This window comes from Panthera onca, chromosome C1 (genome assembly GCF_046562875.1).
Source record: "Panthera onca isolate mPanOnc1 chromosome C1, mPanOnc1 haplotype 2, whole genome shotgun sequence".
In the NCBI taxonomy this organism is placed as follows: Eukaryota; Metazoa; Chordata; class Mammalia; order Carnivora; family Felidae; genus Panthera; species Panthera onca.
Window position 1 is genome coordinate 74788489 of NC_138346.1, and position 15309 is coordinate 74803797.

The 15309-nt window shown below is 38.7% G+C and overlaps 1 protein-coding gene across 9 annotated transcripts in view; it reads right to left on the reverse strand.

The window, feature by feature from the left end:
• The window catches only part of LOC144617055 (uncharacterized), a 65995-nt gene that overhangs the window by 32650 nt on the left and 18036 nt on the right, over positions 1 to 15309 (reverse strand). For 4 of the 9 annotated variants that reach the window (XR_013557053.2, XM_078450595.2, XM_078450597.1 and 1 more), the window contains exons 2-3: positions 11856 to 11956; positions 1208 to 1257 (exon numbers count right to left, since the gene is read on the reverse strand). Coding sequence is in view for 3 of the 9 variants with exons in the window: in XM_078450595.2 (XP_078306721.1) it covers positions 1208 to 1257; positions 11856 to 11956 (151 nt within the window). In the remaining 6 variants the exon portion in view is untranslated. Of the gene's footprint in view, positions 1 to 1207; positions 1258 to 1649; positions 1862 to 11855; positions 11957 to 13419; positions 13545 to 15309 lie in introns of all 9 variants that reach the window. The other 5 variants (XR_013557055.2, XR_013557056.1, XR_013557054.1 and 2 more) reach the window with 5 other exon arrangements.

Consider the following 15309-nt stretch of genomic DNA (forward strand, 5'->3'; position numbering starts at 1 on the left):
GTACAAAGACTAAAATTTTGTTTATTATTATTAAACTCTATTTTTGTTTCAAATTTGCCCATGGTATTTAAGTCTCATATGGTCATTATGTAGTGAGATTTGTAATCGTGAACCCTATCTGTATACAAATGTATTAAAGGTATACTCATTTCTAAATTGTATTAAGTCAGTTAGCCATCTGTTACAGAGAAAGTTACCAAGTGCTTAAAATTAAACTTGACAAATATTTCATAAAAAATATGTGTGAAAAAGTTATTTGTGACTCAGATTGGCTTATGTTGAAATATCTTTTTTTCTTTTTAGCCACAAGATGGTGCTTTTGCACTCTGTATTGCCTTTGAGAAAGTAAAAAGATCTTTAAAATGGTTGACAAAAGACTTTAATTTTATAAGAATCATTAGAGTTCAAAGCGCTTGTTATTTCCAAATAACAAGGGTGTAGTCCTCACTACACCCTTGGGTAAGAAATGTTAATATGAAGGTGAAAAGGAAAAACATTTTTTTAATCCTTTGGGACAATTCATTTGCTCTCTTTTTAAGCAGGGTTGTGACTCTCAGAGTGTGTTTGTTATTTCTGTTCATAACCGAGGAAAGTCCCTCCAAGTATATTACTGTATAATCCCTAACATACCATAGACCCGTTTATTAAGATGTCAAAACTAGAGCTTGTGAAATACTAGTCACAGTATGTGTTTCTGTCAAGGTAGTCAAGTCCAAGAGTGAGAAGGTAGAAAGAATCCTCTAAAAAATGGACGTCTTGTGCTTTCTGTCCAAAAACCTTGCTTTCTTTTTCGTATATGCCTTTGTTTCATTCTTCTTATTTTATTATTATTATTTTTTTCCCCTAGCAGGACTTCTTGGCCCATACCAGCCTGAGTTTATTCCTTCCACAAGATAGTCATGGGCTTTTTTAATTTGGGAGTTGAAGAGCCTGTAAATACCTTTCATTCAACAACTTCTTAGCCAAAGAAGGCATTGTTTGTGTATCATCTCTTCATTGTCCCATTGTTGTCCCGTCAATAAGAACCTTTCTGTGATGGCTCTTTCTCCCCTTTTTGTCAAATGCTCTGCTCATTTTTTTCTTTTTTAATTCTGCTAACCTTGTTTAGATTTTCTTGCCTTAAGAGAGTTTCTTGAAGATTCAAATATCTCACAGTTTTGTTATATCTTACCTTTTAAAATGTAAACCACTAAAGCAAATCACTTACCTGCCGGGTAGAGTTTTTGGAGATATTGCATCCCAACTTTTTCCACGAAGCTTTAAGGAAAAATTATAAAACAAATTCAGAGTTTTCACCTAGGACCATTCTTTCATCTAACTTCAAATTTCAATCTCAAACTGATGAGATTTTTCTTTTTCTACCTGCTGGACTTTTGCCTGATCCCAAGAGCAGTGCACAAGAATGAAGGTTGTCTCTGTGAAGCACAGTCTTTTTTTTTTCCTACTCAGTAATCATTATTTAATATTTTTAAATAAAAGTATTCACCAAATTGGCAAATTCTTGCATATCTCAACTTCTTTTGAGCCTTTGTGTGTGGATGTGGTTATAGTTTGAAGGGGAGGAAAGCAGAGGGAAGGGGAAGGGAGAGGATGTGGGCTTACCTAATTTACATGGAATTAACAAGGAGACACCTGTATAAAAGACTCACCTCTGTAAGAGGTTCCCTGTCTTAAGCGGCTAAAGTCTCCCAAAATCTCCAAAACAATTTCCTTTGACCTTTTGTTAAAGACGGCCTCTACCAAGCAACTGATTTTCCTGTTCCCAAGGGTGAAGGATTGAGACACGTTTTTCTGTTGCTGTGTGTTGAAGTTCTGTCAAACCACGTCATTCCTATGTAGTGCCAAAAAAATTCTTAGTAATCTAAACATGGAGGAGGAGAAGTCACAGTTACAATTCCTGACTCAAGAATTGTGTTACCTTGCTGTGATTACCACTATCTTTAAAAAAACTTTTTTTAATGTTTATTGATTTTGAGAGAGAGAGAGAGAGACAGAGGGAGAGAGAAGGGGAGGGTCAGAGAGAGAGGGAGAGAGAGAGTCCCAAGCAGGTTCCGTGTTGCCAGCACAGAGTCCGACATGGCTGTGAGATCATGACCTGAGCTGAAATGAAGAGCCGAATGCTTGGCCGATTGAGCCACCCAGTCTCCTCTGTTATTACCACTATCTTGAGTGACATTATTTCTTGAATTCTTCACTCCTAAGAGAAGATTGAACAGTTTGTGCAAAAGGGATCTTTCGGGGGAAAGTTAGGAAAGGAAACTTGACTTATCATTGCATCCATCTTGGGTTAGTAATGTTAAAGCTCATGAACTACTGAGAGCAACATGTCAGCTTCCGTGTCTAGTTGCTTGAGGGGACAAAGGACTATTTGGCACACACTGCTGACGTAAAAATAATTCAGATGACTTTTCTTTTCCAGGTCTTCCAAGTCTATTGTCCTGTTAAAATTGTGATGGGATATCTGCCATGCTATAAAATATATTTTTGTGGACGTCACGTTATGTTTCCGTGGGAAAGTATCCTACAGTCTTCTGAGGCGCATATGAGGTGTTTTGATATGAGGGTGAGAGAGTGATTCTGAGTATGGTAGTCCGTGTGCACAAAGTCTGTATCGTAACTATAGTTGTGTTTGTCTTTTGACCCTCAAGTTACTTCAGGTGGCCCAGTTCGCAGTTGGCATAATTTAAGGATGCCTACTATCTGGGAAGACATACATTTGTCCAAATTAGAGCATGAAAGAGGTAACATTTCCAGGAGTCGTTCCCATACATCTCTAACTTCAGTAGATCACCCAGTGATCAGTCATGTAGTTCTCAAGTATTATCACCCGATCAAAATTAATAAAAGTACCAAAGGAACAGGATAACTGACACCTGTGAAATCTCTTCTCTTGCCCAGGATGGGAATAGATAAGAAGGTGTCCTTGGGTTTCAAAACCACAGACAGGACTAAAACCATGCTGAGCAAAGTAGGTCAGTATCTTGAATGAATCCAATGTTTAGGCATATCTAAGTGTGGTCCCAGGATTCAGGTCAAAGAAAAGGAAAAACTGGCTCAGGAATCTGGGGGAGAGATGGGGAAGGCAGGATAGTTGGGGATGTCTGCTGGCAGGAGAGCATAACATGGATGGCTCACCATCTGACTGGAGCACCTTTCAAGTCCTATGTAAAAATGTAGCCCTTGGTAGCTTTTATATAATGAATTGTGACCACTGACAGCAATTCAAACTGCAATTTCTTCTAACATCTGACTAAGTTTGTCAGAGGATAATTATTTACCATTCTGATGAGTCCAGGCGGTCCGCTAATTAATTCTTCAACGGGATGCTTGCCATCCTTGTTGTTACTTAATACTGCATACCGAGGGTTGTGCATAACTGGGATTGGCACGGGGCCTACCATAATGATTATACACGTTGAACACTTGGTGCCAAGTGCTATTTAATTCAGTCTCCCTGAGGTCAGGGAGGGAGGGCTTCTGCTGTGCCGTGTATTTACAATTTTTAGAAAAAGAGTAGGTGCAAATGTGGTTTCACATTAGGCAGTTTTAAAATTCCTGGCCCAGTGAATATTGGAAAATAATTAGGGCTAGGTACAAATGTATGACAAATCTGTAAATTGAGGTTAAGTGCATCGATTGGACTGAGAATTTAGTAGCATAGTAACATTTCTATCAGTAAACACAATCACGAGACTTAAGAAGTGCAAGGTCATAGCACCTTGTGAGTAATGAAAATAAATGAGAAATCAAGTTAACATATTTTAAACAAGGTTTTCTTAAAAGATGGGGCTGGAAATGATATAAATAAGATTTGCCTACTAGCACAAATGAATTAAAATATGTTTAATTGATACATGTTGTTGAGTTATGTTTTCTTGTGCTTTCTGCTAGAAAACTCAAACCAGGAGATATATTTTTCAGTTTCATTTTCTATACACTGCCATTTTAAAACTTCCAACTTATATATATATTTTTTATGTTAAACTGCATCGGGGGATGCAAGCTATGAGCAATATTTCACTTAGGACAGACACCCAATTAAGTTGACCTTGTCATTAAGAGAATCATGTGTTTCATTGCTGAATTTAAAGCTTTGATAATCATTTTAATGGTGCTTCAAAATGACCAGAAATCTCCAGCAACAGGGATTACAAATTCTCACATTTCCCCAGGCAAATAAAGGACAAGACAGGCCACCTAGTCATGTTCCAAAAGGCTTTTTCCCTTCTTTATCAGATAAGTATTTATGGCAGACAAGCTACCTCTAGGCTTTATCGATGATGATGATAAACTGAGAAGGAATGACAGCTGAAGGAGAGAGGAAAAACACGGGGGCGAGCACGAACTATCTACTGGGGCGTCAGCGTGCATCAGAGAGTGTCCCAACACATCCCTGGAAATGTGGGGGTGAGGAGGTGAGAACAGGTGTGTGGACTGACTCACCAACAACCACTGAGTTTTAAAAATTCCATGAAGTTGGGGAAAGCTAATACACTCTTAATTTCCAGACTTATGTTCTAAAATCTGAGCCATATTTATATTTCAGGTAGTTCTTGGGCATTACTGTTCCCGTCCCCTTTTGGAATGCCATAATTTTTTTTAATATTACTATAGTAACACGAGGGGTGCCTGGGTGGCTCAACTGGTTACATTAAGCGTCTGACTTCAGCTCAGGTCATGACCTCATGGTTCATGAGCTCGAGCCCCGCATCAAGCTCTGTGCTGACAGCTCAGAGCCTGGAGCCTGATTTGGATTCTCTGTCTCCGTCTCTCACTGCACCTCCCCTGCTCATGCTCTGTCTCTGTCTCAAAAATAAATAAATATTAAGAATTTTACTACAGTAACACGAACATGGGTCCTGTAGGAAGTACTAAGATTCAAGCAGTACCTATCAGCCATGAACATCTAGTCCTTTCCAGATCCTTTTTTCCTCTGTTGTGTTCTGTTGGAGTCTAGGGTGACTGTGAAAGTATTAGTCATTGGGTTGTTTCCTCAGATGTGAACAATATGGTTTACCTTCTGCAACTGAAACTTGTCTAACCTAACCTTACTTCCTAGCCCTCTCAAGGCAGAACCTGGTATTTTCATTCTATTTCAGCTCAAGAATAACTGAATTTCATAATTTCAAGAATAACTGAATCAACATTTAAAAAAAATAATTGCTCTGATTTATTTTCTAAAAACTATTAAAATGGGAGCAATGCCTCTCAATTCTCAATTTTAATGGTCAGGGTCTTGGTGTGCCAAAGTAGGTTTTTGTTGTTCCTCATTCCTAGGAACTATAGGCACTGCAACCTATGAACTTTATTATTATCTTTTTAATCTTTATTTTTGAGAGAGAGAGACAGAGTGCAAGCAGGGGAGAGCAGAGAGAGAGGGAGACACAGAATCTAAAGCAGGCTCCAGGCTCTGAACTGTCCGCACAGAGCCCAATGTGGGGCTCGAACTCATGAACCGTGAGATCATGATCTGAGCTGAAGTCAGACGCTCAACCGACTGAGCCACCCAGGTGCCCCGATGAACTTTATTTAATATGTATAATCTCTTTATCCCAGTCACAGCCAAAATCCAGTGTACCTTGTTCAGCGGAAATTTGTGGCTCTTAATCACAGACTGTCCAAGAGAAGCAAGTCAGCAAGCTACTTAAGAGAGGGAAACAGATGCCTGCTATTTCTCTTTTCTCAACTGGACACTTTCAAGTGTTCCATGCTCTTTTTAAAGAAACATCCTCATGGTGCCAGGTTGGCTCAGTCCATTAAGCATCTCACTCTTAATCTCAGTTCAGGTCATGATCTTGTGGGTCTTGGGAGCCCCAGCATCAAGCTCCATCCTGACAGCCCAGAGGCTGCATGGGATTCTCTCTCTCCCTCTCTCTCTGCCCCTCCACTGCTCTCTCTCTCTCTCTCTCTCTCTCTCTCAAAATGAATAAATAAGAATTAAAAATAAAAATAAAAAAATAAACATCCTCCACCCATCTGCTAACCAGCATAATCCTCTCTTTTAACCACCCTACAGTGTGCTATGTTAGAATTCCACTTCATGGGTATTAACAATGGTTGCAACAAACATTAGCCGTATCCAAGGTGCTTCTCTACATTAAGATTTTTACTTGTGTGCTGAGTGAATCCTTAATCATCACCTTACAGCCCTATACTATCTATTTCATACTATATTAACAATTCAGTAATAATACAGTAGTATTGTTAACATAGTATATTAAACACAAGTGTGTATATATATATATATATATATATACACACACACACATATAAACTAGTGCAAACTAGTATCTAGTATATTATAAAATAGCATACTTTACTTGACATTGTACCATATATACACTATATAGAAAACAAAGAGCATAATATAAGAGAGCAAATATAAATATAAATACAAGGCTGATTGTTTTCCTCTCAAACTTAATTGACTGTCTTGTACAACACCCTGGGGTTCACACATCCTTCGCTGAATGCTGCCTTATCCTGGCAGAGAACATTAATGGAACTGTGACTACAACAAAAACATAATTTAAAATTATTTTATATCTGTGTATAGGACGTATGTTATGTGTCTTACTGATTGATTCTTTGACTTCACTTAGCAGTTCTTAAGATAATATTGAAAGTAATCTGCATCTCCTGATGGGGTTCTTGTGAGGTAATGAATGGAATACCTTGAGTAGTAATGGAAAAATGGCCTGAGATTAAAAATTTGTTCTGAATAGATTTAAAAGTAAGTAATTTACAAGTGGCTGATTGTGACTGTATGGGGAAAAAATGGAGATACAAGGACTGAGTCATTTTCCTAAGATTCATGGGGTAAGCCTCAAGCAAAAGTTAGAACAGAAAGTAAGCCCACAAGCCCAGGGTTCTAAAACAATTATGTTGGTGTTTTTAATATTTATATTTTCTACAATTAAAGGATACACTACATCCCTATGCGTGTATGCAAACGTATTTTTAATATCATAAGGTTACTATCAATCAAAGTTATTAGTTGTAGCCTTCCACATAAATAACATATATCCAAGATTCTTCTCCTTTATGTCAACTTTCACAAAGAAATACATAGTTAAGAATGGGAATGTATATTTGCTTCTCCAGATGGCATTTTTAGATATTTTAATTGACATAGATCATTGACCAACGTGTAAGTTAATGTTGATTCATGACCTCTTTTAACATTACCTATACCTTGGACACATATATGTTGCCCTCCATGCGTAAATTTCATTTCAAAAGGCTTTTTTTCTTTGGCCTGTGGAAACTGATATTTAAATAAACATTTACTGTTTTTTTAATATTTAAAAGAATGTATAATTAACACACTTGGGAATTTGATGAAGACTATAGGCTCTTTCCCCTGGAAAATGTACATATTTACCAAATGATGCAAGCTTAAGACCTTTGTTATAATAGTACAAACAAAATTATTTCATACCCATAAGATCAGAGCAAAATGTTTTTTTCTATTTTTTAAATTTTTTTTTTAATGTTTATTTATTTTTGAGACAGAGAGAGACAGAGCATGAACAGGGGAGGGGCAGAGAGAGAGGGAGACACAGAATCTGAAACAAGTTCCAGGCTCTGAGCTGTCAGCACAGAGCCCAACGCGGGGCTTGAACTCATGGACCGTGAGATCATGATCTGAGCCGAAGTCGGACGCTTAACCGACCAAGCCACCCAGGCGCCCCGCAAAATGTTTTTAAATAAATAAAGTTATATACAAAGTAAAATGTATTATTTTCCTCTGAACTTTGTATATGAAATTGTAGATGTGCCTCAGAGATAGCAGTTTCACAGATCCGGACAAGGAAACAGTAAGGAGGGAGGCAAAATAAGGGACAACTTTCCCCTACTATGATTGACTGTTTCAACGTTTGGGGTCGGCTGAGTCAGTGAGAGTGGCAAGAGAATTATCAAAATCATGGGGTTGATTTCAGAATTGATGGACAGAGTCTGGGCGGTAAGTCTCAGAAATCTTGGGTGGTTTGTCCAGAGCATTTGCCATGATGGTAAAAGATAGGTGGGCCACAAGATTTGGGAGCTGAGGTCAGAAACAGGAAATATGAGAATGGAGGTCAAAGAATTAGTACATTTAGAAAGGGGAAGGGAATCCTGTGTGAATCAGGAACTAGGAAAAACCTGTGAACTGGAAAAAGTCCTATTTGCCAAACTGTGCTAAAGTCTTGTCCCGAAGTGGGTCTGTTTGGGAAGAAAAACTAAGATGTCCCTACTTGGTATGACTGAGTCTATAGGGTTCCTCCCTATTTATGAATAAATATACCAGCCCTGACAAAGGTTGTAGCACTTACCAGGGCAATACAGAATTTAGATTTCCTTGAGTTGATAAATAGAAAATGCTTGAGAATGACATTATCTTAAAAACTCAGTGACAATCTCAGAATTCCTGGAGTCTTTATTGAGTCTAAGATTCCATATCCTTTGCCTTGCTTTATGTTATTTTTCTCATTATTTATCATGATGTAACATTGGCAGTATCTTTCTTATTTTTTTATTGAAGTACAGTTGACACACAATAATATATCAGTTTCAGGTGTACAAGAGAGTGATTCGGTAATTCTATACATCATGAAATGCTTACTGCAATGAGTGTAGTTACCATCTGATCTTTTTTCTGTTTTATGTCCATTTTCTGTCTCCTTTCAATATAATATGACCTCCATGATGGAAGAGTGTGTGTTTCTTGTTCACTGCTCTGCCTTGAGTGACTGGAAAAATGTACATAAGAGGCACTGATAGATATTTATTAAATGAATAAGTGAAGCGTTGATGAATATTTATTAAATGAATAAATGAATGATGGAAAAACAAGTAATTGTATTTATCCTTCCAACAAATATTTATGCAGTGCTTTCTACGTGTGGGTCACTGTAGTGGTCACTTGGGATCTGATAGTGAAAAATTTCAGGGTCTCTGCTCCGAAGAAGCTTATCGTATATCCAGGAAGACAGCCCCATAAGTAAATAAATATAGCATAATGATATAAATGCCATAAAATGCTGAGCGACTCCAGAAGGAGGAGCTGTTAACTCTTTCTGGAACAGTCAGGGGTTGCTAAAAAGGTGACCTTCGAATGAGTAGGAATTCACCTTGGAGAGAAGGGCTAGAAAGGAGAACAAGTTTTATTTACTGTGCGTGGATAGGTCATTAGAGTCAAAGGGGTGTGGTTGGGGTAGCGTTTTCAGGCATGTGAATGCAAATGGAAAGAAAGAATGACCCTCAGTTCTTTCGCACTGAGTACCTCTGAAGATCACCCTCGGCTAGCGGCATGAACTGCTGAGTACACGATTTCTATCTGATGGCCTTCTTTGCCTCCTAGCCAGTATTATGCGTTTGCTCAAAAAGAGCCACCTCATTCTCTGATTGTTTTATGCCAACTTGGTGTGGTGCCTGTGATTGTTTCCCAGCATTCCACAGCTTGAAGTTTGCTTTAGTGTTTCCTTATGGTGTTTCTTATGCCTGCCCTGCTTGCGGGCTACATATGTTGTACCGTTTTACACTTGGAGACCTTCCAAAATGTGTGAGAGAGAATGAGACCAAAGTGGTTGCCTTTAACCAGAAGCGGGTAGACAGGCAAAGAATCTTAGATTCTCAGAAACAATGAGTTGAAATAGACTTGAGAAGTCAACTAGTCAGTTTTCTGGACTCTTGGCAGAATTGCAGAAAACCCAGTCCAGGGGTACCAGTTAACATTTTGTTCACATTTGACTAAATGAACTTTGTATTTGTAATTCTAAGTAACAACTGACTATTAAAAATTGGAAATTGATGGCAAAAATCTGAGTGCTTAGGATAATGCAAGTTTCCAGTTTTAGTAATGTGTTTATTCATGCCGATGACAGGTACTATGATGTTAAAAAAATGAAATGTTTAATAATGGCCTTCCATTTCCTGGCATAGCTAACCAAACTATTAAGAAATGAAAACAACTTTTGCTCTTTTGTAAAACATGTTTGGGAGGAATTCATCTTTGAGAGGTCTATTATTGAGATGGAATAATTTTACCTTCACATTGATACTGACCTTTCAGGGTGACACAAATAGTTGGTACTGGTTAGAAAGTCACCTTTTAGAGATGCCTGGGTAGCTCAGTTGGTTGAGCGTCCGACTTCGCTCTCAGGTCAAGATCTCACAGTTGATGAGTTTGAACCTTGTGTAGTGTTCTGTGCTGACAGCTCAGAGGCTGGAGCCTGCTTCTGATTCTGTGTCTCCCTCTCTCTCTGTCCCTCCCCCACTCATACTCTGTCTCTCTCTCTCTCTCTCTCTTTCTCAAAAATAAATAAAGATTAAAAAAAAAAAAGAAAGTAAATTTTATGAAGTAATCACATCCAACTCTGTAATTGGGGCTTTACACAGTCTACACTCTTAAGAAGAGTCCCTCACAAGGAGTACAGAGTATAGTATTGTCAAAAAAAAAAAAAAAAAAAAAAAGAATCATTGGAGACTGATCAAGACAAATATCACTCAACAAATGTGGCAGGCAAATATTATTACTATAGTATACCATGAAAATACACGACACGATCCTCTCCTCAAAGAGTTCCTATGCCAACTGGGGAGATTGCACATACACACCTGAAAATAGTACATAGCAGCTTCTGAATATTCTGAGCAAGCCTGTGATGACAGTGTTGCTGAGCATTATGAACAAGGGGTATATTGACAAGTACTCCAGATATTTAGTAGTTAAAGAAACTGCCATGGGTTGAACGAGACAGAGGAGATAACGCAGGGTAGAAGTTGAACCCGAGAAGGGTCTGAATGGTAGGCTTTGCATGTATAGAGGGAAAGAGCAAAGATATCTTGGATTAGGAAACGAAACAGAACACACGAGCAAATTGTGTAAAATGGTCAAATTGGAAGATACAGTTCGGAGGGTTTGATAGCGGCTATTGGAGGGTTTGGAGTCTATTGAATGCCGAAGTGCCAATCTGTGTTTTATTCTTTTGGAAAGGCAGAGCTGTAGAGGAATCTCATCAGAGGAGAAGCAAGATGAAATCAGTGCTTTAAAGAAAGGAAACTCGGGTCCTACTCCTTAAGGTATTAACAAGGCACAATGCTAAGGAATTCATCAGAATGTATATTAAGATCATCTAATAGGAATCAGAGCAGTGGTCAAGAATTATAGTTCTGTAGTAATACTAGCTGGGTTTCAATTCTGACATCACCTCTTAAACTATCTGGACCTTAGATAAACCAGTTAACTTTTTAATGTTGCTTTTTCCTCATCCATACATTATGGATATTGACAGGAATTACCTCGTGATTTTGTAGATGAACTAAGACACCATAAGGTGTTTAGAAAGGTGCACTGTAAGAGTCTCAGGACTGCTAAGTATTTTTATTATCAGAGAACGTGCCAAATAGCTGCCATGCAGAGATTATTGTTCAGGTGTCTATACAGCTCTAAAATGGAAACATGATGGCTCCGATATTGCAGGGGTGTAGCCACGATCAAATGAAATAATTTTTGTATGTTTAGTTGTTTGTTTTGTTTTTTAAAGTTTATTTATTTATTCTGTGTGTGTGTGTGTGTGAGAGAGAGAGAGAGAGAGAGAGAGCAGAGAAGGGACAGAGAGAGAGGGAGGGAGAGAATCCCAAGCAGGCTCCACACTGTCAGCTCAGAACCTGACGCAGGGCTCAAATTCATAAACCCATGAGATCATGACCTGCGCTGAAATCAAGAGTCACGGAGGCTTAACCGACTGAGCCACCCAGAGGCCTCAAATGAAATAATTTCTATAAATGTGTCTGGCACAGGGCAGGCATTAACAATTATTAATTGGCTAATCCATAGCCCACAACCCCAGGCTACAGTTTAAATCTGGTACCTTTGAGTTCACGGACTCGTTTAGTGAAATTGTTTGGGGAAAGTCCCTGTGGTCTCTGGATTCAGAAGTCAGATTCAGATCAAACACCTTATTTGGGTTTCCTGTAGAATGACGAAGACACAAGGACATGAAGTGAAAGCCTTTGTTTGGGGCAACTGGATACTTTCTGTTATTGCCAAAACAAACTCATTTGGACAAATAAAAATTGATTTGGAAATTTTAAAATAAAAACTGCAAACCAAACAGGATGCAGCCTGGTTAGGGAGGAAATGATTCACTGGATTAACGTAATGAGATAGCTCTATTTGTGCAAGACTTAAACAATCACTAAGTTCTTTCTGCAATACTTAGTGCTGCTGCTGCTGCCCTGCTCTGGTCTATTGTAGGTGGCAAATGAGAAGCCGGGGGAGGAAAGCACAAAAATTCCGTGTGTGTGTGTGTATGTGTGTGTATATGTGTGTGCGTGCGCGCGCGCTCATGTGTGTGTACGTATGTGTGCTTGCATGCATGCACACACATATACTTAGTGCCTTTGCTGGCTATCAACTTTTCTTGCAACTTTGTGCTTCCAAATGATTTTTAAATTTTAGTGTGTTTTTGGCAGAGGAAAGCTTTCCTCACTTCGAGTAAAAGGTAGTGAGATCAAAGGCAGTAAGTAGAAACTGTCTGAAAGTAAAAGGTATACTGTTAAAGATCTCTCTCCTTTTCCTGTAAAGAGAGGTTAGAAAGTGGCATGTGGCTAGAGGGGCTGTAGCCACATGATGGAGGATGGGAGAGCTGTCACCTGCTTTGCTTCGCAGGGTGCCCAGCTTAACCCATCTTTCTTTGGCAACCGTGCCCCAGTGAGAAAAGCTAGCAGTCCATATGTTGAGTAGGCACCATGCCATTTTGACAGGCGTGAGTGTCGGCAAGAAAGGGACCATGTATGAGCATCAAATGTGTTTGTTGTGGGAAGGATTCTAGGCCAGGAATATTAAAATAACTGTCTGTCCTTAGCTCTAGCACATATGGTTAAGGAGATATGCTATGATGACTCACATTAACGTTGGAAAAAATATATATAGAATACACAACCATGCTAAGTAAGTTTCTGGTGTTGATAAATCGAGTCTGGAATCTTCACAAAGGAAGGTTGTAGAGAGACATACATAGTGATAATAGACTCTTTTCTATGTATCAAATAGAACTGACTGAAGACTAAATTCACATACAATTATAGTTTCACTGAATTAATGAACAGACCGAAGGATCCTGTTAGATTTTGCTCAGAGGTCCTCAGGTATTTTCTAACACTATTTGAAAAGTAAATGGGATAGAATGGGCTCGTTTAATATTTCAATTCCAAAGAAATTAAATTAATTTTAGCAATGTTAGTTCAACTATTTTCCCACTACAGGGACCATTTGTTTTAAAATCATTAAAGGGTTTTAAATGACATTGTCCTGACATTTGGTGTGATTAAATTAATAGAATTAGTAGTATAAAGTCATTTGATCTCTCCTTAGCTTTCTAAATGAATTGCACATCTTCTTACATAAGAAAAGGAATGACTGAGTGATTTTACCCTAGTATCAATTTGTATATGTGTGTTTGGCAACTTTCTAAATGCTTCGGCATGGAACTATCTCATTTCACAATGGTCCCTTCGTAGATTCCACATGACTTGCTTAACTCCTTGGAAAGGCAGAGCTGTATGGTATAAAAATATATGAGTTAGATTCGAAAGAGATGTATGTAAGACTTAATAGTTGTCTACAAGGTGTTTAAGCTGATACCTATATTTGTACACACACATGTCCCCCTCCAAATTCACACAAGCTTAGCATTTTTTTTTCATTTTGAAGCCTAGGGGAGTACATCTAGTTTGCCTCTAACTCTAGTAACTTGGCTTCCTGGGAGAATGCCCTAGTAGCAATCTAAATATATATTAGGAGGGTGTCTCACTGAGGAATGTATAGCTTCGAAGCTAAGATCATGTTTCTCAGAGATGAGAAACATCTTTTAACACACCGTGAACTCTTTGATATCTTGGGTTTATTGTTTATTGCCTGCTTTCCTTGACTAAAATATAATCCACAGGGAAGGACTTTTGCCAGTTTATTATTATGATAATCATCCTTATTATTATTACTATTAATTATTATTATTACCGTGTCTCAAGAACCGACCTTGAACAATGCCTGGTGCATACTGGTAACTCAGTATTTTGTTGAATGAATGAATCAAAAAACAAGGCTTTTCTATGGTGATGGATGAAAAGGCTGATGGCTGGGCTCCGTTCAGAGTTAGTGCCCAGGGCTGTAGCCACCCTCAGCTCCATTGGCTCCCTCCATTCTCAAGTGAAAATATTACGTTTAATATGGCCAATTTAATCATCCTTACATAAAGTGTGAATAAAAGTGTATTTAGGAAACTTTAATATCGATATTGCTCTGTAACATACACACCAAGTTAAAAAGAGTGTGCTTGCTTTGCAAACATAGCCTGATGGCAAAGCTCCCAGCTTCCTCTTCCAACCAGATGGCCTCCCCTAAGCCCTACCCTTCACAGAATTCTGGAGATGGAGCTGGCCCTACCCCAGATCCAAATCAGGATATCTGGGGTGTCCAGGAATCAGCATTTTTCATAAGCTGCCCAAGTGGATCATGTGGCACTAACATCTGGGAACACATAGCCCCAGAGCTTCCTATTCTTACATAGATTCTTTACTCCTGTTCTCATCCATGGCTCTTGTAACTTTGCAGCGGTATCTGCAAATCTCAGTTTTATGGCTGCCTAAAGTTGGGTAAAGGCTGATTTCATTATCCCCAGGGTAAAATGTAGTGAATGAAGAAGCAACTACATCACAAGCTTGGACTGGGCAACAAATAAGGAACTGGATGTGATTTTGATTGTAGACTTCCAGCTCTGCACAAACTATAGTATAACTATCTCTGGTAAACAAAACAAAACTTAATCTCATAAAGCCCTAACCTCCCCCCGCCCCTCCCCTTTCTGGTATGCACACAGGCAGGGACACCACAGCCATATACAATGTCTTCCTGCAATTTAGGAAAAGGTACTTCCCGCATATGGAAAAATTCTGAAAAGGTGTCCCTATTTGGGCATACCAATTACATAAAGATGTCTATATCTTTGGTTGACTCAAAGCTGGCTGACAGGACCCTGGGTTAGTTTTCCCGGGACTCTGGTGCCCTCTTGGCTGATGCCTTATGTGGAGTGCAATGACTCAATTGCACGATTGTATGGTAAGGAGTTCCTGACAAGAAGGGTCAAAAGCTGGTCTCTAGTGATGGGGCAACAGGGACAGAAAACCGTGAATGTTTAGCGGGTTGCAAAATAGGTGCTAGATCTAGAGATGGACTGTTATCTTTTCTATACAGTAAGCATTCCTGTTGTAACAATTGTCCTTTGAGAAAGGTAGTAAGAATCCTTTTGTTCAAATGTCAGAGAG